The sequence below is a fragment of the Stegostoma tigrinum genome, chromosome 31 (genome assembly GCF_030684315.1).
Source record: "Stegostoma tigrinum isolate sSteTig4 chromosome 31, sSteTig4.hap1, whole genome shotgun sequence".
Lineage (NCBI taxonomy): Eukaryota > Metazoa > Chordata > Chondrichthyes > Orectolobiformes > Stegostomatidae > Stegostoma > Stegostoma tigrinum.
Genome location: NC_081384.1, coordinates 21,377,215 through 21,405,128, shown reverse-complemented (window position 1 = coordinate 21,405,128; position 27,914 = coordinate 21,377,215). Strand labels below are relative to the sequence as shown.

Here is a 27,914-nt window from a genome sequence, read left to right as displayed (position 1 = left end):
AACTAATCATCAACACCAACACCAGCCTACCTCCCTCCCCTCACCCCAGCCACCAAAGGTCTGGTCTAGGTCAGCATCCACGTTGCTCTGATTACTCATTTGCACAGTAGTTACAGAGTTGTAGAGTCGTACAGCATGGGAGCAGACCCTTCAGTCCAACTCGGCCATGCCGACCAGATATCTGAAATAAATCTAGTCCCATTTGCCAGCATTTGGCCCATATCCCTCTAAGCCCTTCCTATGCATGTACCCATCCAGATGCCTTTTAAATGTTGTTATTGTATCAGACTCTACCATTTCCTCTGGCAGCTCATTCCATACACACACCACCCTCTGTGTGAAAAAAGTTGCTCCTTAGATCCCTTTCATTTCTTTCCCCTCTCACCTTAAATGTAGATCCTCTAGGTTAGGACACCCCTATACTATGGAAAAGACCTTGACTATTCACTCCATTCATGCCTTTCACGATTTTATAAACCTCTATAACCACCCCTCAACCGCCATCATTCCAGGAAAAACAATCCCGGCGTATTCAGCCTCTCCCTACAGTTCAAAACCTCCAACTCTGGGAACATCCCTGTAAATCTTTTCTCCATTGTTTCAAGTTTAACAGAACATCTCATATGTTCAAGGTGCTTTGCAAATGTAATCGTTGCTGTTGTTGTTGTTGTAAGTAGTCCTGTTTTGGGCCTGTTTCGCAAGTGTAGATTGATGCATAGCTAAATTCCCTCCTTCAAGCAATTATTAGACATGGATTTATTAGTAAGTTACTGTAATTTAAATCAGTTATAAAAGAGTACAAAATCTTTTCCATCAGTTAAAGTCATTTCCTGGGCAAAATGCCATTTTATCATGAACTGTTTTTCTGTTTGTCCCGATTTGCAGCTTTTCATCCAAAACAGTTTTCAATTTAAACCATTCTCAGGCCTGTACTGTTTTGATATTAGCTGCGCCGTGGGTCCTTTGGGCTTTCCTGTGCATTGCTATAATAAGCAACGGAACAATGAGAGGGTTCGGGATCAAGGGCAAAGCTAGGTTGTTTTCCGAGTCATCAAGCCTTCCAGTCCTGCATTATGTTTCAGGGCAATTTCATGTATAAGTTACATATTCACATGTGCCAATATTTCCTCAGTCAATTCCCTGGGCCTTGCACATGGGCATGTTCAGGATAGGAGTCCTGAATGCATAAGGAGAGAAGGAGGAGCTGAGAATCACATCAAGGAATGGTATAGAGTTGAAAGTAGGACACGATTCAGAGGAGGCAACATAACAGGACGCTCCTGAGGATCAGTGAGAAGAATAGCAAGGAGACGTGATGCTAGAACAGTGAGATGGACATCGGGAGAGACAGAGAAAGAGAGGAAAAGAGGCAAGGCAAGTGAACAGTGAGTGAAGAGCTAAAGAAAATACAGAGGCAGCGTAAAATGTAAGATTAGATTAGCGGTCCTACAGTGTGGAAAAAGGCCCTTTGGCCCAGCAAGTCCACACCGCTCCTTGCAGCCTCCCACCCAAACCCATCCCCCTATAACCCACACACCCCTGAACACTACGGGCAATTTAGCATGGCCAATCCAACTAGCCTGCACATCTTTGGACTGTGGGAGGAAATCAGAGCACCCGGAGGAAACCCACGCAGACACGGGGAGAATGTGCAAACTCCGCACAGACAGTTACCCGAGGCTGGAATCGAACTTGGGTCCCTGGTGCTGTGAGGCTGCAGTGCTAACTGCTGAGCCACCGTGCCACCCCAAAGGAGGAGAGGAGAGAGAAGGAGCCAGTAACAGAAGGAATGGGGAAGAAGAAGAACGAGGAAACTTGGAGAGATGGGAGAGCAGAAGGTAGAGAAGGGGGACTGGGAAGGGGCAAGGAGCTGGATTAAAGGAAAAAAGGAAAGGGCCATGTTCAGGAAGAATTAGAGGGGCAGGATGGTGCAGAGTGAAGGGACAGTTGCAGAGGGAAAAAGTGGAAGAAAGTGGACAGGGTAAGATTTCCCTGGTATAGGGAAGAGGCGAAGGGCAGGGATGTAAACATAGTGAGCAGAGGCTGTCCTCTGCGTCAGAGAGTTCCGAAGATACAGCACCCTCTTATTCTGATTTGGATAATGTCACTGTAGATGAAAGGCAATGAGGACGAATCAAGGTGGAAATACAAATTAGCTACAGATTGGATATAGTAGGGGAGCAGTGGGGGGAAAAGAGAGAGAGATGGCGCGAGGGGGCGCGAGGGGGGGCGAGGGGGGGCGAGAGGGGGGCGAGAGGGGGGCGAGAGGGGGGCGAGAGGGGGGCGAGAGGGGGGCGAGAGGGGGGCGAGAGGGGGGCGAGAGGGGGGCGAGGGGGGGGCGAGGGGGGGGGCGAGGGGGGGGGCGAGGGGGGGGCGAGGGGGGGGGCGCGAGGGGGGGGGCGCGAGGGGGGGGGCGCGAGGGGGGGGGCGAGGGGGGGGCGAGGGGGGGGCGAGGGGGGGGCGAGGGGGGGCGAGGGGGGGGGCGAGGGGGCGAGAGCGAGCGCGAGAGGGAGCGAGCGCGAGAGGGAGCGAGCGCGAGAGGGAGCGAGCGCGAGAGGGAGCGAGCGCGAGAGGGAGCGAGCGCGAGACAGAGCGCGAGAGGGAGCGAGTGCGAGAGGGAGCGAGCGCGCGAGAGAGCGCGAGAGGGAGCGCGAGAGGGAGCGCGAGAGGGAGCGCGAGAGGGAGCGCGAGAGGGAGCGCGAGAGGGAGCGCGAGAGAGAGCGCGAGAGCGAGCGCGAGAGAGAGCGAGCGCGAGAGAGAGCGAGCGCGAGAGAGAGCGAGCGCGAGAGAGAGCGAGCGCGAGGGCGAGAGAGAGCGCGAGTGCGAGAGGGCGAGAGAGAGCGAGTGCGAGAGGGCGAGAGAGAGCCAGCGCGAGAGGGCGAGCGAACTGCACAGGATGGCTTATGGCCGTGACCGCGGTCCCCGCAGCTCAGTGGACCTATGTTGGGCTCTATATGGCTGTGCAACCTCAGGCTCAGCCCAGAACTTGCTGCTGAAGGACTGCCCTGTGTCATCTGTAGGTTCCAGCTAATATCAGGTAACTTGGGTTTGCATCCAAAAAAATCCAGATGCCCAGTGGAAAGTGCCCTCAATTGGTACTTCTGGCCCTTATTTGGCATAATTGCTGACTACCACTGGTGGTGAGTATCCATTACATCTCCTGCCTTGTGCCCTCTTAAGTCAAAAACCTGCTAGAAATAGGCCAGAGGTAGGCATATACTAGCTGAGCAGCACTCCTAACTGGGCCAGGAGTGAGGAATTGCTAACACATATACCTCTGCCACAGAGTAAGAAATGGCTTTATTGATTCTTGCCCTCTCTTTACTGGAGTCCATCAAGTTGGTGTCAATGCCACAGATGTCACAGTACCAGCAAAACATCTTATTGGGTAATGTTGTTTTGTCTCTGGATAAACCATTGATGGCAGGGGAAGGGGAGCCAACAGATTAGCTCAGTTGTATAGATTATGGCTCAGTGTCATGCCAACAGCATAGGGTTCAATCCATATTCTATCTGAAGCAGATGGGGCCCTCTCTGCTCGCCCTGTCCTGGTCAATTTCAGTAACCAACAATACTACATGGGGAAGAAGGATCCACTGATGATTTAGATGACCATTTTATGATGTCCTGCATGGAAAGCACATCCTGCTGGATTATTCTTTGCCGTCTTGCCCCATTTTCCTGTCTCACCAGGTGCTGCTCGGCTTGGCCTCATCTCTTCCTCCGATTCCTACCCCAATCAAGGGGCAATGAAAAAGGTGACAACAACCAATCTTTTCCCTTCTTCCAATGACCCCCATAATACATTAAATAAGGAGGAAGAGTAGCACAGCACTCATTGTTTTACAGGTGAAGCCCTCAGAGCATATGTTAGAAAAATCTTGTGTCTTGACCAAAGATCTCAAAATGCCTTCTGAGGTGTCTAAAAAGCTCTCTGCTGACTGCAATCAGTCAATCTCCAGTATGAAGAGCACAATGAAAGCCCAGCAAAAACGGTCTGTGCCTGGATAGCTGCAAGTTGTTTGAAGAGGTTGTTAAATGAAGTTGTACCCAGCATAATGCTATGTCTTTTAACTAAGCCTCTTCAATGACTGCAAGCAGGCATCATAAATGACGATCAATCCCACAATGATCCTTCAGGCAGTTGTTCCTTGTGCAAACCGCTAGTCTTTGGCTAATGTGGCGTCATGCACAGGTGAAAACATCATTCTGGCTTAAAATCCTATTGAGAACATCTTGGAGGCCCAAAAGAACCTGAAATCTTCAGCGAAAATCAACCTGTTCATGCCTGTATTAACATGCTCAAACCTCAAGCTGTTGCATTTATAAATATGATGCAAATCCCTATTTATAGGGATGAAGTTTCTCCCTAACTCATAACTCTCTTGATTGGATTTTTTTAAAACAAATTTTGGCCAGGATACCAACTCATCGACATATATCAGCATCTATGTAACCAAAGAGTCTAACAAAACATTGTGTATCATCACTGAGTGATGCTGCTGGACAAACCTGCCAATCACTGCAGAACCAGCTGCTTGAGACTACTTGGGTTTTTCGCATTTACTGGCTTTATAAACCGGAAGTCCTGACTTCTTGTGAGTGTGCAGCTACCAAAGATGAAGCGAAACAACAAGATACATTTACTTAACACCTTCAACATGACGAGTAGTCTAATATGGTTGAGGGAGCAGGAGGTTAATCCAACGAACAATATAAAGTTGGAAAAACACGAAAGGAGATGGGACAGAAGGAAGAAATCAATGCAAGTTTAGGGCCAGAGCAGGGGGTCCTTCATGGAAAGTCTGGCCCAGTGGGCGAGTGGAAGGTTCAACTGACGTTAAAACATAAGGGGCAACAAAAGGGAGTGGCTATGAGTAGCTGAGACTGAATGCTTCTGCTTATCTGGAGTTAAACACATGAAAAGGTTCCATGGCTGCCGGCTGAAAAATATGATTACGTTCAGTGTTTGAAGCAATCCTCAGAATTTAATGAGCAAGCCAAAATATCTAGTGAGACCTGAAGCCAAGTCAGCTACAACATAATCAGCGCAAATGTATTGGGATTTTACTGAAAGGGGAACTATGAAACAGAACCCAACTTTGTTCAAGGTTGGAAATTGTTGTACTTAACAGGCATTCAAGAAAAATGGCTTGACAGACAAAGTGTTATAAAGGATTCGGCCTTTGGGAGAGGATTGTGTGCTCAGAACTTTAGTTGAATAGTATTTCAAGCTCTTATTAATTGAAGTGCAACATAAATCTTACTCCCCCAGAGTTAGTTACTCAAAAAATTAAAGTGTTAATCTTCCAACTACTTACAGTAACTGCTACCTCTATGGGCAAGCAGTTACAGGGAATGTAACAGATAACAAGATGTAGAGCTGGACGAACACAGCAGGCCAGGCAGCATCAGAGGAGTAGGAAAGCTGGCGGTTCGTACCCGAAATGTCAGCTTTCCTGCTCCTCTGATGCTGCCTGGCCTGCTGTGTTCGTCCAGCTCCACACCTTGTTATCTCAGTAGGAACTGCCATTGCTGGAGTCTCTCTCTACAGGGAATGTAATGTGTGAGACTACTATCCAACTTTCAGCAGGAAACTGGAAGAACCTCTGTAGAAATTCTACTTGTTATCTTTAAGATCTGGTTGTCTAAGACTTTCATGAACAATATTACCTGACAGTGCCTTTCGTGTTTCGAAGGACTGAAGCTGCAAAGCTCTGGGTCACACCAACTAGACTGATGCCATCAACCTCCACAATTAGATCATTCACTTGGATTCTGAAGAGCAGAAAATAAGGAAAATCAGCATTCATTAGACATAAATAAACTTTGTTCTGTCTCTACAGCAACTATTTTGAATACAGCCCAGTCATAATGATTAGGTCTACAAGATGTCACAGTCAAGCAGCAAACAACTATTTTAAAACTTTTTTTTTAGTTCAATCCACAACATAAATAGAAAGTGGCATCGCAGGATGAATAATAATTGCAGAATATCTCGCAATCAATTCCCATTTCAAAGGAAGGTTTCTCATGGATTGGATGAAGCTAAAATTATACTTGCAGTTTTGTTAATTTCATAATTAATATTCTTGAATAAAATGTTCATTTGCAGTTAGAATTCAGATGACAGATCATGTTGCAAAGTGTTTATTTGGAATAGGATATGATCAATTTGCTTCAATGTAAATGTCATTCAAAAGGTGATGACTTTATACACAGGTGAGATGTAGCTTTATGACAGAATAAAGTTTGATAGAAATTAAAGGACAGAGATTTGGCCTTCAAATTCTAACAATGGTACAGATTATTGTTATGACAACTTTACCACTGAAAGGGAGGGAGCAACCCTTCATTTCACCAGGTTTAAGTAACCCTAGGCAGCAGAGTCCATTTTCAGCTGTTAGGCAACTCGCATGACAGATTCACTTTGGATCTGAAACACACATGAAGCAGTGAGACCCCAAATGATCTTTCAGTGATGGGGACATTTGAAGGCATAAGAGATGGCTAAATAAGAAATCTGTGGGAACAGGTCAACAATTTCACCACCAGTTTCAGGATTGTGTGTGACCAAGGATTCCTAAGCTGGCAATGTCAATCCACATGCTTCTGATCAATTAAAGCTCAACAACTAATCTGAAGTGCTGAACAGTTACTTGATGGCATGCTACATCTTTCCGTTTTGAGGAAGCATGTAAGGGCAATTCTGAACTGATCCTTGCATTACAGTACATTAGAGCAGTGAATATGAAGTCAGGAAATCAGTACATTTTTTGAAGAGACTCCTTCATACTTGTTGTGACCACTGGCCTTTTATAAGATGGTCGTGCATTAAACGGAATCTTTTCATTCAAGGTAAACTGGAATGGTTTACAGAGGGGTATGTGACTTTTGACAAAATCATCCCAGAGACAAGCCCATGTGACCTGATGGGTATAGAGGTGCAGTTCGAGACTACTGAATGTAAGGTGCAGATTTTAACAACTGGATACAAAAAAGGAGGCAGTTGTTCTCGCTGAGTACGTATTCACAGATTCTCAGATTAAGGGTCCAGACCCAAAACGTCAGCTTTCCTGCTCCTCTGATGCTGCTTGGCCTGCTGTGTTCATCCAGCTCTAGCCTTGTTGTCTCAGAGTCAGCCATGATTAACACTCCCCTCTCCATGGATGGTCTCACTTCCTGGAGTTCTGCATACTGGACACTTTTAGCCAAATTTCGTTATCCAGTTTAAAAGCTCAAAATAATGCTATGATAATTTTGAGCAATTAAAGGTTCCAAAAAGCAGAAACCTGAAACATGCTGAGTTCCTCAGAAGTTCTTCCTCTCATGTGCAGTTGCTCTCTGAAGGTAGAATTCTCAAACCATCATTGATTTCTTGCAAACTCCTAGAATTTCAAGAATCTGTAAAAATTCTCTCTATGATCCACTTCGAGCTGGTACCATTTGGTACAGAGACTTGGCCTCCTCTGTTTGGTTGCAGTCAAATTAGCTTTCTTTATCCAAAACTCAACAACATCATACCTCATTTGTTCACAATGCAAGCCACATTTACATCACATGAAATAATTAAATAAAGCAGACCGAAGCCGTCCAGTAATGAGGAAGTGCATCATTTAATGGTTTTCGTTTTACATCATTGGTCTCCATACCTTTCTGAGCTTGAATTTCCAACCCACAATCCTTAGACCCCAGGAGGCGGAGCTGCACCAGCACACATACCAGAAAGGGAGCTAGGAGCCATTTCTGAAGAAGGGTCCCGACCCGAAACGTCAACTTTCCTGCTTGTCTGATGCTGCCCAGCCTGCTGGGTTCCTTCAGCTCCTCACGCTGTTATCTCTGACTCCAATATGTGCAGTTTTTGCTTTTCCCACGTAATTTGCAAGGTACTGTATCTCCACTGGCAGTTGAGGTCAGAGATGCTCAATGCCATAGTGCAACGCTCGATTCCAAAATCAAAGTCAAGGTTAAGTATTTAAATTTAATTTTTTCCTCAGGTTTCACACCTTGAGATGAGGTGTTGTCTCTTGGAACATTGATGATACATTCTAACCACACTCATTCATTTGTTACAGCCCCGTTAAGCCCACAAAAGGCCTTGAAACATGCGACATACTCACAAAAGCTAAGATGGGCTCAGACAAAAGGAGGAGAACAGCAAAGAGAGAGACTATTATAAACCATTGCATGGATTCCATACATTGTTTGAATATGTAACTGAAACCTCAGCATAGCATCTTGATACTGAAAGTGTTAACTTGTGCTTTTATGCACAAGTGCTTCTTGATGCATAAATATACCTTATTTATTATTTATTACTGTCTTAATTATGCATGTGTAACACTGTGCCAAATTTGAACAGTGTGAATATTCCTGTCTGACTTCAGGCATGACCCCAGTCACCAAGTAATTTAATCAATGGAGGGACTGACTTTTACAATTCTGTATCATTGTTTAATGGAAGGGGCAGCTTCAACCTTCAGAAAAAACATTGGAAGTTTATTAACATTTTAGTACAACTATAAATAGAATTAAGGAAAATGAGGGTAAATACTGATACACGGGAGGGTTCTCGGCCAAAAATTATGTCTAAAATACTTACTGTATCCGAACAAAGAGACAAAATCCACTGGATATGAAAACTATGAAGTGACCTGTTCCAATAACTCATGAGCAGCAGTCACTGAGGAACTTTAAAAACTAGGTCACATGCTGGGCATTGCTTACATTTGACAGAATCTCATCTGCAAATCAGGGCTTCAACAATTCATCTTATCATAAATACTGATTATAGTTTCAGTAAAAATCCAAAACAAATTCTGAATTCTTCTGAGCAGAAACATTTAACAACTGTGTGTGCGTGCGCGGGGGTGTGTGTGTGTGAGAGTGAGAGTGAGTGTGTGTGTGTGTGTGAGAGAAGTGAGAGAGAGAGAGAGAGAGAGAGAGAGAGAGAGAGAGAGAGAGAGAGAGAGAGAGAGAGAGAGAGAGCACGCGCGCGAGAGAGAGAGAGCACGCGCGCGAGAGAGAGAGAGAGCGCACGCGCGCGAGAGAGAGAGAGCGCACGCGCGCGAGAGAGAGAGAGCGCACGCGCGCGAGAGAGAGAGAGAGAGAGAGAGAGAGAGTGTGCCGCGCGAGAGACAGAGAGCGCGCGAGAGACAGAGAGCGCGCGAGAGACAGAGAGCGCGCGAGAGACAGAGAGCGCGCGAGAGAGAGCGCGAGAGCGCCGCGCGAGAGAGAGAGCGCGCCGCAAGGGCGCGCGCGAGAGAGGGAGGGGCGCGCGCGAGAGAGGGAGGGGCGCGCGCGAGAGAGGGAGGGGCGCGCGCGAGAGAGGGAGGGGCGCGCGCGAGAGAGGGAGGGGCGCGCGCGAGAGAGGGAGGGGCGCGCGCGAGAGAGGGAGGGGCGCGCGCGAGAGAGGGAGGGGCGCGCGCGAGAGAGGGAGGGGCGCGCGCGAGAGAGGGAGGGGCGCGCGCGAGAGAGGGAGGGGCGCGCGCGAGAGAGGGAGGGGCGCGCGCGCGAGAGGGAGGGGGCGCGCGCGCGAGAGAGAGGGGCGCGCGCGAGAGAGAGAGGGGCGCGCGCGAGAGAGAGAGGGGGCGCGCGCGAGAGAGAGAGCGCGCGCGCGAGAGAGGGAGGGGCGCGCGCGAGAGAGGCAGGGGCACGCGCGAGAGAGGCAGGGGCACGCGCGAGAGAGGGAGGGGCACGCGCGAGAGAGGGAGGGGCACGCGCGAGAGAGGGAGGGGCACGCGCGAGAGAGGGAGGGGCACGCGCGAGAGAGGGAGGGGCACGCGCGAGAGAGGGAGGGGCACGCGCGAGAGAGGGAGGGGCACGCGCGAGAGAGGGAGGGGCGCGCGCGCGAGAGAGAGAGGGGCGCGCGCGCGAGAGAGAGAGGGGCGCGCGCGCGAGAGAGAGAGGGGCGCGCGCGCGAGAGAGAGAGGGGCGCGCGCGAGAGAGAGAGGGGCGCGCGCGAGAGAGAGAGGGGCGCGCGCGAGAGAGAGAGGGGCGCGCGCGAGAGAGAGAGCGCGCGCGCGAGAAGACCCTCAAAGCAGGGATAACACTTGCTTATGGCGAGAACGTGTGTGTGGAGACTTTTAACGTGATGAAGTACTGACTTGGATAACCAGCCATGATCATGTTGAATGGCGGAGCAGGCCAAATGGCCTACTCCAGCTTCTATTTTCCATGTTTTGATACGGTTGAACATTCTTACCGCTTATAATAACCACATTTGATGGCTTTACTCCTCCCACCTCAAGCCCCACCACCATCTCCTACCCACTAACCTCATCCCGTCCCCCTGACCTGTCCGCCTCCCCCCGTCTCCCTATTTATTTCAGAATCCCCTTCCCCTCCCCCATTTCTGAAGAAGGGTAACAACCTGAAATGTCAGCTTTCCTGCTCCTCTGATGCTGCTTGGCCTGCTATGTTCATCCAGCTCTACACCTTGTTATCTCAGATTCTCCAGCATCGGCAGTTCCTATCATCTCTGGAAATCAACCTGTCGGGTTGCACTTCAACACACATTCCGTGGTATTCAAGGTGGGACTTGAACCCAGAGCTTCTGGCCAAGAAGCAGGGATACGACCGCCTCTTAGTCAATAGTCCATCTCTCTGGAAAACGCTGATCTTGACAGTGATTACAAAAGTTGAGGAACCAACATTAACAAAATTCTTCTTGCCCATTTTACTTTTCAGTGATAAGCTAAAAACTTAGAATGATATGGATGCAGCCTACTCTAACCTGCAAGGTTTGAGTCACATAACATTCATGGATATTTTATATGCGTTACCCTGGGGACAGGTGTGCCTCTCCTGTGAGACTGTGCTTCAGAGGTTAACAAGGTGTAGAGCTGGATGAACCCAGCAGGCCAAGCAGCATCACAGGTGCAGGAAAGCTGACGTTTCGGCTCTAGAGCCTTCTTCAGAAACAGGGGAGGGGCAGGGGATTCTGAAATAAATAGGGACGGGAAGGCGGATAGAAGATGGATAAAGGAGAAGATAGGTTGAGAGGAGACAGACAGGCCAAAGGAGGTGGGGTTGGAGCCAGTAAAGGAGGGTGTAGGTGGGGAGTTAGGGAGGGGATAGGTCAGTCCAGGGAGGACGGACAGGTGAAGGAGGCCCACCTCCTTGGCCTGTCTGTCTCCTCTCCACCTATCTTCTCCTTTATCCATCTTCTCTCTGCCTCTCCCTTTCTCCCTATTTATTTCAGAATCCCCTTCCCCTCCCCCATTTCTGAAGAAGGGTCTAGACCCGAAACATCAGTTTTCCTGCTTCGTTCATCCAGCTCGATACCTTTTTTTCCTCAGATTCTCCAGCATCTGCAGTTTCTACTATCTCTGTGCTTCAGAGGTGTTTGATTTTGTGATTGGTTTGAATTCAATTTGGAATGGGAAGCTATTTATGCTGTTTAAGATCAGGTTGTTTGAGTGCTGGAAAATTGGCCGGACAAGTTGCTTCTTAAAGGGATGGGAGTGATACAGGCATGAGGAAACTGCAATTGTGGGCCAACCAATGCTGACAGGTTATGGGCAGAGAAGACAAAACACACCAAATAAAGAGTGAAGCTTACAATTAGCATTGGCTGCACTATCACCCTAGGTCAAAGCAATCAGTTTTAAATGCCAATCTGGAAGAGATTTCAGGTTTTTGGAATAACAATGTTTTCAAAATAACCAATCACTACTTACAAATATTTTCAGTAACTGCCATTCCCTCACTTACAGCTACACAATAAACTGCTACTTACAAGTTTACAACCTAACTTTCAGTTTCCTTTTTACCAAATTCTCATATGTTGAGAAAGAAAATGGAATTATGTCTTCCAACAAAAATGTAGTGAACATGTAAGGTGAATGAGCAGAATGCATCCTTCCATGTTATAAAACAACCCAGGAGTGAATTGAAACCTCACAAATATTAACAATGGGAAGAAATTAAATCGATCAAACCATCTATCCAGCATAACGTCTGAGCTATATACCTGGAAATGTCAAATACTATGGAATATATTGTTGACTTTCTCTGCCTTGATGTCTAAAACAGGAAGAAGCATCGCCCACATGGTTATTTCACACTGCATTTCAGTAAAAAGCTGATTGCACAGGAAAACAGCCCTGAGGTAGGGGGCATTTTTTTAAAAAATGGGTAAAAGTCAGTGATGATATTCGCACATTACGCCATGTATACATTTCATTGGAATTCAAACCAACTGGACAAAACAAAATGATCAAAAGATGCAGTTGAAAGTAACACAATTAAAAATGAAATACTAAATAATGATAGTCTTCGTTTCACTGGACAAGAAACAAGCAGCTTTTCTGTCAGTAATTTATTTATAGACAGCTGCTTCTTTTTTCACAGTTCCCTTCAATAACCACAACCTGAGATACAATACATGTGTTTCCAGCTGCATGACAGATCCTTTTAGCTGTGACATAGACAAATGCCTTCACAGGCCTGTCTTAAAAGCGCAAATGGTAGAGTACATTAAGATTCACCAACGACTCGTTTTCACACCCCGTTGGTTTTTGAACTGGAAAAGCAATCAAAGGGTGTTGCCACTAAATTATTCATCAGTCAGCCTGCCTTTCACACATGTATTTTCCATTACAATCGTACCAAAAATTTTATCCATTCATTATGTCTTAAGGAATAATATAAACTTCCTACAAAAAAATAGCTTGATCATTCATCCAGATAGGCAGCCAAAACTCAAGTACGATTTAGTGAAAAGACATCAAAATACATTTGAAGGTGAGATAACTCAAAGATTGCTAACTGTTTTTGGAAAAATACAACTGAAGTATATATTTTTGGTATGGCAATGGTGACTGCTGCATTGAAGAATACCACTTTCCATTCAGATATGAAACAGCAAGGATTTTCAGTCCTGCGTAGAATGTATTCTATACTATTGTAGCAAAGTAACAACAAAGATTAAGGACTATTGTCTGGTTACATCAATGCTTTCTGACATGCTCCATAATAGGATAATCTACCTAGCAACTTCTCTTTGCGCAGGGGTGCATCCCGTTTGTAAACCCAGTCACTCTCAAATTGTTATGACATCAGCAAAGGATACAGCAATATCATAGAATTTTGACCCATTAAATCGAATTATTGCATAACCACACTCATGTAAAGCTATCAACTCATATTTTTTGCATTAAAGATCTAGTTGAAACTATTCTAATAAGCAAATAATTATGATTTCAGCACAAGTTATCCTAATAGCGATCAGCACAAATCTGAATCTCACTAAATGGCCTTTCAAATTATTAGCTGTTTCTTGACATAATCCTGGAGATTTGTGACTTTATCTCCTAATCCTCACTAATTATTTGGAAAACATTTAGCGTTTTCTATGCTGCATGAAAATATCAAAGCAAGTTGGCAGTATTTAAGAAATGTGTCATATTTTGAGTCAAACTTGGTCTTCCAAGAATGGTAGCCAATAATTAGCATCTCCTGCTTTATTTGCACAGATATGGCGATATTTAAGGTATACAGTGTTCTTGAATATTATAAATAAATATAATTTTGGTTAAAACAAATCAAGCCTTACCTGCCATCCCTGTGAGCTGCTCCCCCTTCAGTTACTGTCTTCACAAATATTCCAAGCTTTTCCAAGCCCATATCAGCTCCAGCTCCCATACCGATGATACTGATACCCAGGCCATCACCATCTACAGTCAGAAAGAAAGGTGCAATTCAGTTGAGGAAACAATCTACAGTACTTTCAACAGAATGAAATACTCTAAGCTACATTAAGTAGTGGGAGCCTTAAGGAATGTATGCCAAGCAAAAGTTATGAGAAGATTTTAAGAGGATGACTGACAGCACAGTCAAGTACATCAAATATTATTCATACATTTGAAGATGGACAAACATTTGACAAGGTGGAAAGCCAAGAAAACTAATTCTAAATCTATGGAAAGATCATTTAAGTGTAATTCTGTGAATGTTATTCAAGATGGAAGCAGGGAATGGGTGCACTGTAGGCCAGAGCAGGGAAATGAAACGCAACTGTCTGCATGGAGTTTGCACATTTGCCCCATGTCTGCGTGGGTTTACTCCGGGTGCTGCAGTTCCCACCATCCAAAGAATTGCAAGTTAGGTGAATTGGGTACATTAAATTGTCCATAGTGTCCTGGGATGTGTAGGCTAGGTGAATTAGCCATTGGGAGTGCAGGGTTACAGGAAAAGGGTAGGGCAGGTGTGTCTGGGTGGGATGCTCTTAGGAGGTTCAGTGTGGACTCAATGGTCCGAATAGCCTGCTTTCACACTTCACGCATTCTATGACAAACTAAGGAGTAACACAGAAGGGGTCTGAAACAGTCCTGATGGTCTGGGTAGCTTCCTCGGTTCTGTAACCACTCTATGATTCAATGAACAGCATGAAATGAAGTCACAAAGTTTTGTAGGCACAATTTTGCTAGGTAACTAGAATAGGACAACTATACAGTAGAGAAGAAAGACAGGATATTTGGAATAGAATTTGGACGAGGTGGAGCTTGTGTCAAAGGAACTGGGGATTAATGGTATTAACAAAGCAGTGCCTTGAGGCAATCAAAGCATTAGAGACTGTTTCAGAAGCAATGGGTGGAGGGTGTGGGGTTAATGTTCAATCACGGGTGAGCAATGTTACATGTGAAAGATGGAGCTATCGATGACAAATCTAGTGTGAGATTTGAAGATTTGTTCAGGGACAAGCACAATGCTGATGTTATGTTGGCGCATAGTGACAATAGAAGGCTGCAATTAATTGACAAATTAGAAGGTGGTGTGGGGGTTGGTGTGACCACATTTGAATAAACTGCAATGATTGAAAGAGAAACAGCCGCAAAAAAAAATGCACTAGTTGCGGTGGAGCAGGAAAGAATCGAACCATAATGGGGCAACAGTATGGAAGACAGTCTTTAGAGTTGACAGGCAGAAGGCACAGATGGGTTAACAGTTCTTGTTGTACCATGGAGTAATACCTCCAGTCAACTTGTCAACACCGCCTCTCAATTTGGCACAGGTTTTGTGAAAGTATGATAATAAAACTAAAAAGCAGAACATATTACTTTAAAATGCGGAACAAATTGTATCTCCATGCTCTGTTGCCTTGCTACTCTATCCTCTAAATACCTTGCTTCTAAAAAAAATGCATTTTGTCTCTTTACCTGTGTGTCACATAATGTAATATAAACATATACAAAATACATATAGGTTTCTCTGTACTTTGAAATTTTCTGTGCGAAATATTAGATTACATTAATATCATTTTAAAAGCTTTGTGAACGTATGTTATAGTAACTAACTCAATGTTGAAACAGATTGTTTTATGAATTTCAACAACTGTTTCTGGAATTTATACCAATGTTATTAAAAATTGGTGCAAATGGTTCAATATTTCATCTGCTGGCCAGTAATATTACACTCAAACTTTTCGTGTCCATCAAGTCCATGTTATATTAATCATTTTCACAGCCTGATAACAAGACACCAAAATTAGAATGAAAGCAAAGTACTGCAGGTGTTGGAAATCTGAAATAAAAACAGAAAGTATTGGAGAAACACATCATGTTTGGCAGTATCTGCACAAAAAGTAAGCACCCTATGGAACATTATAACCTGTCTTAAAGTTATTATCTTCAAGACAAATAGAGGTAAGAATAGATTAATATTTTGGAACTCTGCTATAACTTACCCTTTTCAAGTTCCACAGGAAAGAGATCCAGCCTTTCCACACGTTTTTCCAGTTCATATTCTGCTGATGCTGCCATGGGATCCACATCATCATTTCGCCTGTCATAGTCCTCATTGGAATAAGTAGTGAATACCTAGCAGAACAGTATTGACATTTTTAATAGTTAAATAAACGATGAAAAGTACATCCACATATGTAACTTGAACCTGTCCTTGTCAAATAACTGATCTTTGAATAATCAAAAGGCAACAGGAATCTTACTGGCATTAACAGTTAGGTTTGCACATGGCTTAACTCTCTCACAGATCAAGCTTTTCACTTTAAACAAACCGAGGACCATGAAGGTGTAAAGAGCCTAAGAGAAAGATCTTTCTTTCTGTGCCCTTTATAGCAACCTCACAAACATTTAGAAACAGAAGCACATTTAATTGAAGTGGAAGCAAAGTTGGGTAGGCTTCAGTGCGCACACACACACAGCATCCCTCACTCAATACAGGCAAGTTAGGAAATTGTGTCATAATTAAGTTACTTCTCGAAATGTGTTAAAAAATGTGCTACTCTTAAAATGTTACAAAAAAAACTTGCAACTTATACAGTGCCTTTCACCAACACAAGACACTAAAAGCACTAAACAAATCTCTAGCAGTGAAGCATTCCCTCGGCCCCATAGAGATTGTAAAGCCTGGATAACATGCTTAAATCTCTGTTAAACTTGAACCAGCAACCTTCTGGCTCAGAGGTGAGAATGACACAAATGAGCCAAGACAGAAAAAGCTAACGGTCATGATTCCAATTGAAACTGATCTTCAATTCAGTCCTTATCCACCTTTCACTGCATTAACCAGAAATCATTAATAAGAAGAAACAATTTTTCAAGCCCTCATTTCCTAAATTTATGTAAGTAATAATTATATTTCTAAACATGTAACATGCATTGAATAATATCCATAAAGGATTAAATGGAGACAATGGATACCTAAGTAATTGAGAGCCAGGGTAAAACAGCACTGACACTGTTTCTGATGTTGCAGGGCTAGTGTCGCTATCTCAGATCCAGGAGACCTGGCTTCAAGTCCCATCTGCTCCTGAGCAGTGTGATAATATCCCCAAATAGGTAAATTAGAGAAAACAAAATGGCACCAACACATTTTTAAAGACCAGTGATCCAACAAAAAGGTCAGTATACAGGCATGCAAATACGTGGAACGCTTACTGCGGCTGGAATGCTAAAATCAACATTTTACAAAATTATCAGAGGTTATGAGAGTTCTGACAAAAAGATTAAATTTCCTGATTTCAAGAAACAACATAACTTGGAGGTTTTTGAGTCCATTGTTGAGTCGTAATTGGGAGAAATAACACATCCAACATTACATGTGGTAGTTCACATAAACCATATTTATGTTTTACTACGGTATGATACAAAATCGGATGAGCATTACTAATGAGTTTTGTTTCATCATGAAAATATGTTACAATTATACCCTGAGGTGCAGACAGATGAGAGGAAATGCACATGGAACATAAACACCATCACCAACGAATCAGGCTGAAGTTGCCTCTTCCAACACTGTACATTCTATATAGCTCAAACGTTGCATGCCATACTGCCTCAGAAACTTTCAGTAGTAGCTATGATGTTAGCATTTGTATCATAAATTGAGATCTGATCAATCAACAGATGCAGTTGGAGGAACAAGTATGTGAACCGATTATTAAGATTTCACTTCAGTATATCATTGTCACCTGCACAGCTTTCTATAAAGCCAGAAAGAGTGTTAAAAATTGCTGTTGTCCTCCAGGTTAATTAGTCTAACTAGTGGATAAGTACAGAAGCCTTCTTTCACCTAACAGCTACTTAAACTGATTAGGGTTATTTGCACATTCCTATTTTACTTAGTATTTGCATACATTTGTTGCAAGTCTTTACATGCATAGATGATTTTCTTTTGTGCCACTGTTGTTGTCACGATGAGGGAGTTACCATGGTTACATCTGTGGGTCTATCTAAGGAAAATTGCTGGTCGCAGTTTACTGAGCCTGCTTTAATTTGATGCTCAAGATGGGGGCAAGTTAGAATGAAATGAGAACTGGTGGCAAACTGGGAGAGGGAACACAGCTCCTTTCAGAATTGAACATGTCTGTCTGTCTGTAATAAATATTCCACTGTGTTTTATATTGGAATATGGAAGAGATAGCTAAAATACTGAGGTCACTCATTCACCAGTAGATGCACAGTGACGTATTGCAATACAGCGTGTTCCAGAAATTCACACATTTATCATAGATAATGAATTGAAGGAGGTCACACTGATTTAAGGAGGTCACCTCTTACATCAGGCAAGCCCTCAGCTGGATACAGGCATCAGGCTTCTCCCTGTTTGCAAAACCTGACTGAACACAGGTAAATGTGTAAAAGCTGAATGGTACATGGCCGTAGTCATGCTATTATATTTAAAGTACTCACTCATCTCCTTGGAGTAGACAGACAGGTTTCCAAACAGTAACACCTCAGAAAATGCCAAAAATGGACAGTTCAGCAAATTTGAATTGAGCAACTGATCAAAATCTGACTTTAACAAACCTGATTTGACAAAACCTCCAGTTTTTGTTTGGGTTAAATTCCTTCTTTAATCTGTCTTTGTGGAATCTTAGCACTACACTAGGGACCTCTGGCATGATAATACCAAGTTTTAAGTCCATGTTCCTAACCATTTATATGTATCTCAAATGCGTGACATGAAATAATCTTAACATTAATGGCTCCACCACTTACACATCAACACAAAATAGTTATTTCCAAAACACTACTATTATGAACCCAGCTAATGGTATTACTGGACAGATCCCAGAATAGACCCGATGTTTAATTTTTATAATTGGTTCATGAGGTACTTAGCCATAGAAACATACTAACATGAGGCTGCAAATGTTCTTCAGCAACAGAATCTAAGTTTATTACGCCAAAGAAAAAGGACATCTACATGACAGAAAGGTCTTAACAGCAAAATAGAATTTCAACCTGTTCTCTATGCTACCCTTTCATTAGTAATTGATTCCACAGACATTTCACTCCTATCACTTTTTAACTCAACTGACTTCTTCCATTTTCTTTTCCTTTATTTGTTGAGACAGTTTTATGATTCCTTTCTGATTTGACTGACAGGAATCTTTCACAAATCTAAACTTTTTTCTTTGCTACAGGGAGACTTTGTTCCATTCCACTGTTAGAAATAACACATATTAAATCGCATTGTCATACACTAACTTCAACTGTTGAAACCTTCCTGCTCCTCTGATGCTGCTTGGGCTGCTGTGTTCATCCAGCTCGACACCTTATTATCTCAGATTCTCCAGCATCTGCAGTTCCTACTATCTCTGTTCAGTTTCAGACTTGTTTTTTGGTCAGGGAATGTGACTTAGAGATGTTTGTACAGTCATTCAGTGACATCAAACACTAATGTACCCATATACATGACAAAGTTGGAAGATCTCGGCATTGCAATTATACCTTCAACCCTCTGTCACCTTTCCTGTACTTTTCTTTTACTCTGTCAAATGTAGCTCCTGCTCTTCCTGCTCGATAACATCTGCTTCTGTTTCCATTTCTATCTCGTGCACATGTGAGGATTTCAGATTCCTGAACTAGCTTTGGATCTACTGTGAGCTCAATTTCGGGCATGACTACAACCTGAAATATTCCAGTTCACCGGACCCGAAAGGTAAACTCTAGATATCTCTTCACAGATGCTGCCAGACCTGTTGAGCTTTTCCAGCAACATCTGTTTTTTGTTCCTGAAATATTATTGTTTCCTCTACTCCTGAAGGCCATATGAATATGATTGACTTTGCCTAAAAAAAGGCCATTTAACTATTTGGTGGCTATCATGGCAAGAGCAGCATCCACATTTCTGACTCTGGGACGATGAACTTGGCACGGAACTCACTAAAAATCCAGTCAATATTCCCTGCCGGCTCAGAAAATGAATTCTCTTGCAATTTGCAGCAATATTTTCTGCAAGAATTGATGGCCATGCCCTCACTGCAGACTTCCTTCCACATCAGCTTATTGCCTTCACTCAAAATCTTACCCATTTTTTGTTCTTCTGCAGTCAACTGCTTCCTGGAATAACTTCATTTAAAGCTTCCTATATTACCTCTTATCAAGTATTGATTTATTAAAAAATACACGCAAATACTCAGAAAAAACAATTTATTTAAAAACCCGGTGCTACATCACATAAAGCTTGGATGTGACTAGGGTTTTAAAAATACAGCCAAACCCGTGAAGTTTAAGGGAGTATTGATGTTGGATTACTCACATTATATTTTGGAAATTATATACATGCTCCATTTTACATTTTTATACATTAGTTACTTTTTTAATTGATGAAGGAATGTGGTTTATTTTAAGACTTGTTCTTCTTTGCTATTTTCTCTTTAGTAAAGCATAAATAAAGTCAGTAAAGCTTGTTTCTGTGAATCCTGACAGTCTTCTCAGCTCACTTGATTACAGGGGTTTTCCCTCACATCTTGTCTTAGATTGTGGAGAACTCATTAATACAGACTGACTGATATTATTTGTAAAAACTCATCTATTATTGAATCATACAGTTAACAGAGGCTGAGAAGTTTAATTAGATGGACATTCTTGAGCTGGATATTACTATATTGGGCAAAGTGTGATTTTATTTTGAATATCATGAAGTTTCCTCTCTGGCAGTTCTAACATGTTTTCTCACACCATCCTCTCAAACTTGCCACATTAACCAGCTACCATGATCCTATGGTGCCCGTCTCACCAGATGCTACAGCAAATTCCTCCACTCAACATAGCTGGAAGTTCTCACCAATACCAGGATTGTCTTGCACAGTTCATGATGTCTGGCCCAAACATGACAGATAAAGGGAAACTGGCATCCTGCTTTGAGGGCAGGGGATCTGAAGGACCTGAAGGATGTCATGATGCTGAGGAGGGTGTCCATTTCCCCCAGGGACCAGAACAGGTAGCCTTCAGAGCCTGACAGCCTGGTCTGGTGTCGTCAATCAGGTCAGTGCAGTCTCAGCCTTTCAGAGGAGCACCCAGCAGTGTATGGGCTATGTACCATCATCGTCTCTCTGCTATCACATACTCATCAAATTTGCTACTGCACCACTTTCCACCCGGGTTCATGCTCCACTATTCTTGCTGTCGCCTGCAACATCGTCCCTTACTTGCTCTTGTTCAGCCAAACCACCCCACACCGCTTACCCTATCTGGCCTGTGTGCTACCTACCCAGTCAAAGCAGGACTCTTCACCAACTTTCCCCACCTGCACCACTTTTAACTGCTGTGCCACTTGCTTTCATTTCACTTGATTCTACTACATGTGTCATTCCACGGGAAAACAGCACCGAATAGGGCAGAAAGAGTTAAGGCTCACTTTGAGGAGAATGCCCTGGTACTGACCACCCTGAGAAGCTGAATGCCCAGACACCAAGTCCCTAGACTGGTAATAGAGGCTGTCCTTGACCTATTGTGCCAGGACCCACTGTCTGAAGGGTCTCTCCATTTAACTGACTGTGGACTACTCCCCTTAAACTTGGAGGCATGGCAATTTACTTGAAGCACATGCTCTACGTATTCCACGGTGCAAGTGTGAAACTGACAATAGTACAGAGTCATACTGCAACATGTCCACCCCTTCGACTGATGGCTGCTGACATGAATGACCAACTTTTTGGCATTATAAACTGCACAAAAAGGCAAGTTAAAACAGAAATCCTGTGCAACCGCAAAATGCAAAAAAGCAAGGCAGGGCATGGGAAGGCAAAGTAGGGGGGATGCTGTGAGCAGGGAGGTGGGCACTAAGTGAGTGAGTGCTAAGAAAACAAACGAGTAGCCCTGTGATGCAGTCTGGTCCAATCCATGTGCTCCTGCTTATCCCAGCAGACAAAGCGACCCCATAGCATCATTCCAACGATAATCTCCGGTGCTTTCCGAGGTGCAGCATGAAAGAGCACAAGCATACCACAAGTGGACTGGAGATGTGCAGTAATGATGCAGAGAGGCAGGTAAATGTTGAATACCAATGACCATAGACATGGGATGTGTGTAGCCACTGGTCATGGAGCATTTGCTGAGAGATTGGTGCTGGGTGTCCAAGATGAATGTCCAGAGGAGCGAGCAGTGAGCTGGAGAAATTCAGATCAGAAATTCTTAGTTAACAAAGTGTGGAGCTGGATGAACACAGCAGGCCAAACAGGGTGGTAGAATGAGAAAGCACCTCTTCATGAGGTGAGCTTAAGTTACAGTAATAATGAACAATAATTCCAGTTAATAAACCCCCTCACCGCACACGCACATCCCTCACCAGCAAGAGTCACGTATCGCGGTTTGGAAATTAGTTGGAAAACATGACTTGTTGCTCCTGCTATTGACAAAGACCTCGCTCAAATTATCACACTATTCTCCCAAATTTCTTGATATTGCCCATGGTCACTCTAGGCCTGCCATTATTCCACCCTTGGTGCTCCTTTCATCAAGCGGTTCCTGTGTCTCCATAACTATTCCAGTGATAATATATCAACAATAAACTGTTCACAAGATCTTTCTCACATACAATTTCTCCTTCTCTGTGAGCAAAGAGTATGAACAGTGGATCTGGATCCTCAATTCTGCTCTGCATCCATTAAGGTCATGGCAGATTTCCTACCTCATTGCACCCCATTCCCAGCTCAAGATTCGCTTGAGCCTCTTTGGATTCAAAAATTTCTGTACTGCACACAAATGAATCTGTGATATTTATCTGTTTTTGTCTTTTTGACAAAGCACTTGAAAATCACACAGTGTATGCATAACTGAGGCAAAACTGAGACAATCAAAACATCCTTTTTATGCAGATTCTGCATCTCATTCTGTCTTTTATATAAAATCTTCCAAAATGGCACAACAGAGTCACTTAAACCTTAAAAGATCATCAGTCAACTTGACTCAGTGTTCTCACAATGATGATAGCAAACAGTTACTTGAAGGAACTTCAGGTGGGAATCAGTGCCATGTGATAAGACTTTGAATGCAGTCCCCTATTGGAAATGCGGATTCATCAAACTTATTTTCTGATGAACAACAATGTTGCACTATTGTCTCTGGCTGCTCAATTGGATTAACCCAAGTCATGAGCAAATTTTATTTAATACATTCAGCATGCCAAACCAATCGGTAGAAGGAATTAGTAACAAAGTAGTCTTTTTATTAACAATGATTTGCCGTTACAACCTGCTAGAAAAAAGAGTAAAAATACAGGGGCAAATGCATCTAATCACTGACTTAATGGAATCACAGAGATGTACAATAGGTGGCCAATCTACTAATGTACTGCCAACACTTATTTTAACCTCAATTAGGTTTATGCAATAATTTTATTTGAAAGTCCAGTGAGAATTTTACTGCCCCACTCCCACCAGCAAATATAAAAAGGGGAACTAAGGGAGGAGAGGGAGCTCTCAAAAAACAAATGTTTACTTTATACATCACATTCCCATTTGATTTTGACTTGTCTCCCATACAACATTGGGTGGACAAAGACAGAAGTTACAAGGCACCAGGTTATTGTCTCACAGGTTTAATTGAAATTACAAGCTTTCGGGCAACTGCTTCATCAGGTGAAATCTGCTCTTGGGCTCTTTAAGGCCCTTCTGTGTCCAATTAACAGCTCATTAAGGCCTCATTCCACTTTTGTCAGGACAATACATGCAGTAGGTGGGTAACTCAGCAGTTCTCTATGTGTCCCCCACTTCTTCTCTGAAGCTGGCAACACTCAAGTAGTTGGCAGCTCCATCCAAAATCATACGTCTCACCTGAAGACCATGATCCCTGTTTTCTTTCCCAAAATGGCTGGCACTGCTGGCCACCAGAGTTACTGGTTAATCAAAATGGGTCAACAGCTCTCTGGAGTGGGACATCCCAAAGGAACACTTCTGCAGGGTAACCAGATTTTGACAGGACAAACAAATCACAGACATTTCACCGTGCAACCCTTCCTAGTATTTGCTTCCCTTCCTTAATTGCCCAGAGGGCCCTCAGAACATCCCTGGTTAACAGTCTAGTGATAATACCACTGGGCCATCAGCTCCCCATCATCTTGTTAATTTATATTGTTAATCTTGTTAATAAAGTGACAAATTTGATTTTGTGTTTAGGACTGCAACATGTAATCCACAATATCCAAGACACCGGAGTGTCTCAAAACTCCTCTTTGCCTGAAACATTAACGCTAGTTAATGTATAGTCGCCAATAGTCTGGATTTCTTAATTGTTGGCAAAATATGGATTCCCTGTCAAACTCACTGTATAATTCCTGCCATTGGCATTGTGTAATTATAACGGCCTACTTCTTAAGTTTAAGACGCTGGTCTATTGAACAAATAAAGGTGCTGTGCAGAGATACAGGAAAATAAATCATTCCATAGCCTAACAGAATGTGAGGTATTCAATTTACTGTGAAGTATTTTTGCCAGTTGACCTATCTGTAACATGGTACCATACATATACATACATAAGACAAATTTTCAAAGGACAACACCAAGACCCAGATGAATTTGAGATTCTGACACTACATCTCAAGTGCATCACTCATAGAACACTATTTTTACAGTCGTACAATATTGCTGAGAAAAGACACATTTTGTCAAAACTTTTCATCTTGAACTCACCAAGACAATTCATTCAGGATAATAACGGGCATTCTTGCAAATTGTGCTAACGATTGACAAAAGGCCAGTCTTTTTTCAGCAATACTATTTTAACAGTAAATACATAAATGGGGCAGAATGTGTGAGTTCAGTCCCCAACTGGTGAGGTGGGAGTCTCCCACAGGCAGAGCAACCTTTCAGGGCATTGGCATCACAGACAGATGGCACCTGCATTGGAGATGCCATGCCAAAGAGGGCAAGCAGAAGAATGGCTTGAGATTGAAGTGACCCAGCCAAACAAAAGCAGTACGCAAGTTCTGACATTATTGCACAAATATTCAGGGTCTGAAAGTGTTTCCCTGGTCCTGTAGTGAACTTGTCAGATGAACACTAACATGTCCCAGACTGTATAGGTTCACCAAAATCATCAGTCAAAATTGCAGCCCCAATCTCTCAACTCCTGGAGCCCCTGTGAGAAAAAAATTGAGGAAACTGTATACTCTAAAGTTTCAGAGAATGAGGGATCGCCACAAAACTTATAAAATTCTTAAATAAAGCAAAGAAGTAGAGATGCTGGGAATCGGAAACAAAAACTGAAATTGCTTGAGAAACTTAACAGATCTGGCAGCACCTGTAGTCAGAAAGCAGAGTTAACATTTCAAGTCCAGTCGCCCTTCTTCTTTTTCTATTTCTGATTTTGTCTCAAAATGCTGACAAGGTAGATGTAGGTGGGATGCTGTTGAGTTCATTTTAGAACCAGGAGACACAGACTCAGAATAAGAGGTAGGCTATTTAAGACTGAAATGTTGAGAAATTTCTTCACGCAGACAATGATGAATCTTTGGAACTTTCTACTCCAGACAGCTGTGAAAGCTCAAATATTGAGTAAGTTCAAGACAGAAACCGAAGATTTCTGAAAACCAATGACATCAAGGAATGTGGAGACAGCATGGGAAACTGGCGTGGACATGAATGATCAGACATGACTTAATCAAAAGCCAGAGCAGGCCAACAGGCTTAACAGCCAGTTACTGTGCTCCTAGCCTTTTAATAAGCTCCCAAGGCAATTTAGTAGGTCTTTAATTGTAAGTGAGTCAGTTCCCCTTCTCTTCAGCCCAACAACACTTTGAAAAGTTCAGGCTCCAAGAGGATCAGGGTCTTGATGTGAAATCAGGATCTTGATGTGAAATCAGGATTACAATTTTGAAGTCTTGCCTACACCAGTTCCCACTCTGCCAGTGGTGGAAAATCAGACCACTGCATCCGAGGGAGCTCATAACCAACAGTAAGTGGTGAAAAACACTCTGTACCATTCAACACATGATCACATTTTAAGTTGAAGTCAAATAAAAACACAACTGTTACAATTAAATTCTTAATTGTTCATAAAATGCTTTTATCCAGCGTCTTTCTTGTTAAAGTACATGTTTGTATTTAAATACAGCACAGGGTGAAATAGGGCATTCTGGATAATGTAAAGCCGTATCACATAGAAATAATTGACTTATCCAATCACCTGGATTACGCAAATGAACTATAGAACAAGTTGAATATTCAGCTTTAAGAAGCTGTAATAATCATACACCTTAAACTAAAACTGAGTTGGTGCAGGCTACCTGTATTTCAAGCTGCAGAAATGAAACTAACAGCTACTGGAGCTTGAATATGGTGCTAAAAATGAATCCAACATTTACAACTTTCTAACATGTCACTATCATAGAAAAAACATACACTATCCTTAATTCTGTTCGAAATTACAGAAGTGATTTCCATTGGCTTTGGCTTGTGTAACTGGTCCTCAAAATGAATAATTCCACTGAAAATCTGTTACTACTGGCATATATTTCAAAATCTCACCACTGCCACTGTGCTGTATTTCTGGATACTAGCTTTGCGAGCAGGATATTTGTTGTAGTTGTGTCCATTGGGAACATCCTCCTTATTGCTATTTATCTACATCACTGATACCAGCACAATGTCTTCAGCGCCAGTGAGACTCCGTCTTCATGAAAAGAATAGGTTTATTACATAGAGCTTAAGAACAATTTACATCAGAGTTACATGAAAGTTCACTGCCTCAGGTATACTTCAGAGTGAGTACATATTGCAGTTAACATTAAATGCTTAGTACTGAAATCGAACTGAGCGAGAACTTAAAGTTTCCATAAATATATAAAACTAAAAAAGAGTGGCTAAAGTAAACATTGGCCCTTTAGAGGATGAGAAGGAGAATTTAGTAATGGGATATGGTGAAATGGCCGAGGCATTGAACAGGTATTTTGTATCGGTCTTCACAGTGAAGAACACATAACATGCCAGTAATTGACAAAGACACGAAGGTAGGTGAGGGCCTAGATACAATCATTATTACGGAAGAGATAGTATTGGGCAAGCTAATGGAGCTAAGTGTTGATAAGTCTCCTGGCCCTGATGGAATGCATCCCAGGGTACTAAAAGAGCTGGCAGGAGAAATAGCAGGTGCACTGGTGGTAAGTTTCCAAAATTCACTGGACTGCCCCAGCAAATTGGCAAACAGCAAATGTGACGCCACTGTTAAAAAAGTGAGATAGACAAAAGATGGGGAATTATAGACCAGTTAGCTTAATCTCTGTCGTGGGGAAGATGCTGGAGTCTATTATCAAGGAAGAAATAGCAAGGCATCTCAATAGAAATTGTCCTGTTGGGCAGATGCAGCATGGGTTCATGAAGGGCAGGTCATGCTTGACAGATCTTTTGGAATTCTATGAAGCCATTACAAGCAAGGTGGACAATGGTGACCCAGTGGATGTGGTGTACCTAGATTTCCGAAAGGCCTTCGGCAAGTTGCTGCACAAGAGTCTGCTGCATAAGATAAGGATGCATGGCATTAGGGGTAAAGTATTAGCATGGATAGAGGATTGGTTGACTAACAGGAAGCAAAGAGTGGGGATAAACGAGTGCTATTCTGGCTGGCGATCAGTGACTAGTGATGTGCCTCAGGGATCGGTGTTGGGACTGCAATTATTTGCAATTTATATAGACGATTTGGAGTTGGGGACCATGTGTAGGGTGTCAAAGTTCGCAGGTGACACTAAGATGAGCGGCAGAGCAAAGTGTGCAGAGGACTGTGAAACTTTGCAAAGGAACACAGATACATTGAGTGAGTGGACAAAGATCTGGCTGATGGAATACAATGTAAATAAATGTTAAGTCATACATTTTGGGAGGGGTAATAGTAAAAGGGATTATTACTTGAATGGTAAAAAGTTACAGCATGCTGCTATGCAGAGGGACCTGGGTGTCCTTGTCCATGAATCACATGAAGGTTGGTCTACAGGTACAACAAGTAATTAGAAAAGCAAATGGAATTTTGTCCTTCATTGCTAAAGGGATTGAGTTTAAAAGCAGAGAGGTTACAGTGCAGCTGTACAAGGTGCTGGTGAGACCACACCTGGAGTGCTGTGTGCAGTTTTGGGCTCCTTACTTGAGCAAGGATGTACTGGGCCGGGAGGGGGTGCAGAGGAGGTTCACTGGGTTGATTCCGGAGTTGAGAGTGTTGGTTTATGAGGAGAGA

The 27,914-nt window shown here is 43.2% G+C and overlaps 1 protein-coding gene across 3 annotated transcripts in view; it reads right to left on the bottom strand.

The window, feature by feature from the left end:
* The window catches only part of LOC125466203 (neurabin-2-like), a 211,184-nt gene that overhangs the window by 66,386 nt on the left and 116,884 nt on the right, over positions 1–27,914 (bottom strand). For all 3 annotated transcript variants that reach the window (XM_048560421.2, XM_048560423.2, XM_048560422.2), the window contains exons 3-5: positions 15,689–15,821; positions 13,559–13,679; positions 5,674–5,778 (exon numbers count right to left, since the gene is read on the bottom strand). In XM_048560421.2, the coding sequence (XP_048416378.1) occupies positions 5,674–5,778; positions 13,559–13,679; positions 15,689–15,821 (359 nt within the window). The remainder of the gene's footprint in view (positions 1–5,673; positions 5,779–13,558; positions 13,680–15,688; positions 15,822–27,914) is intronic.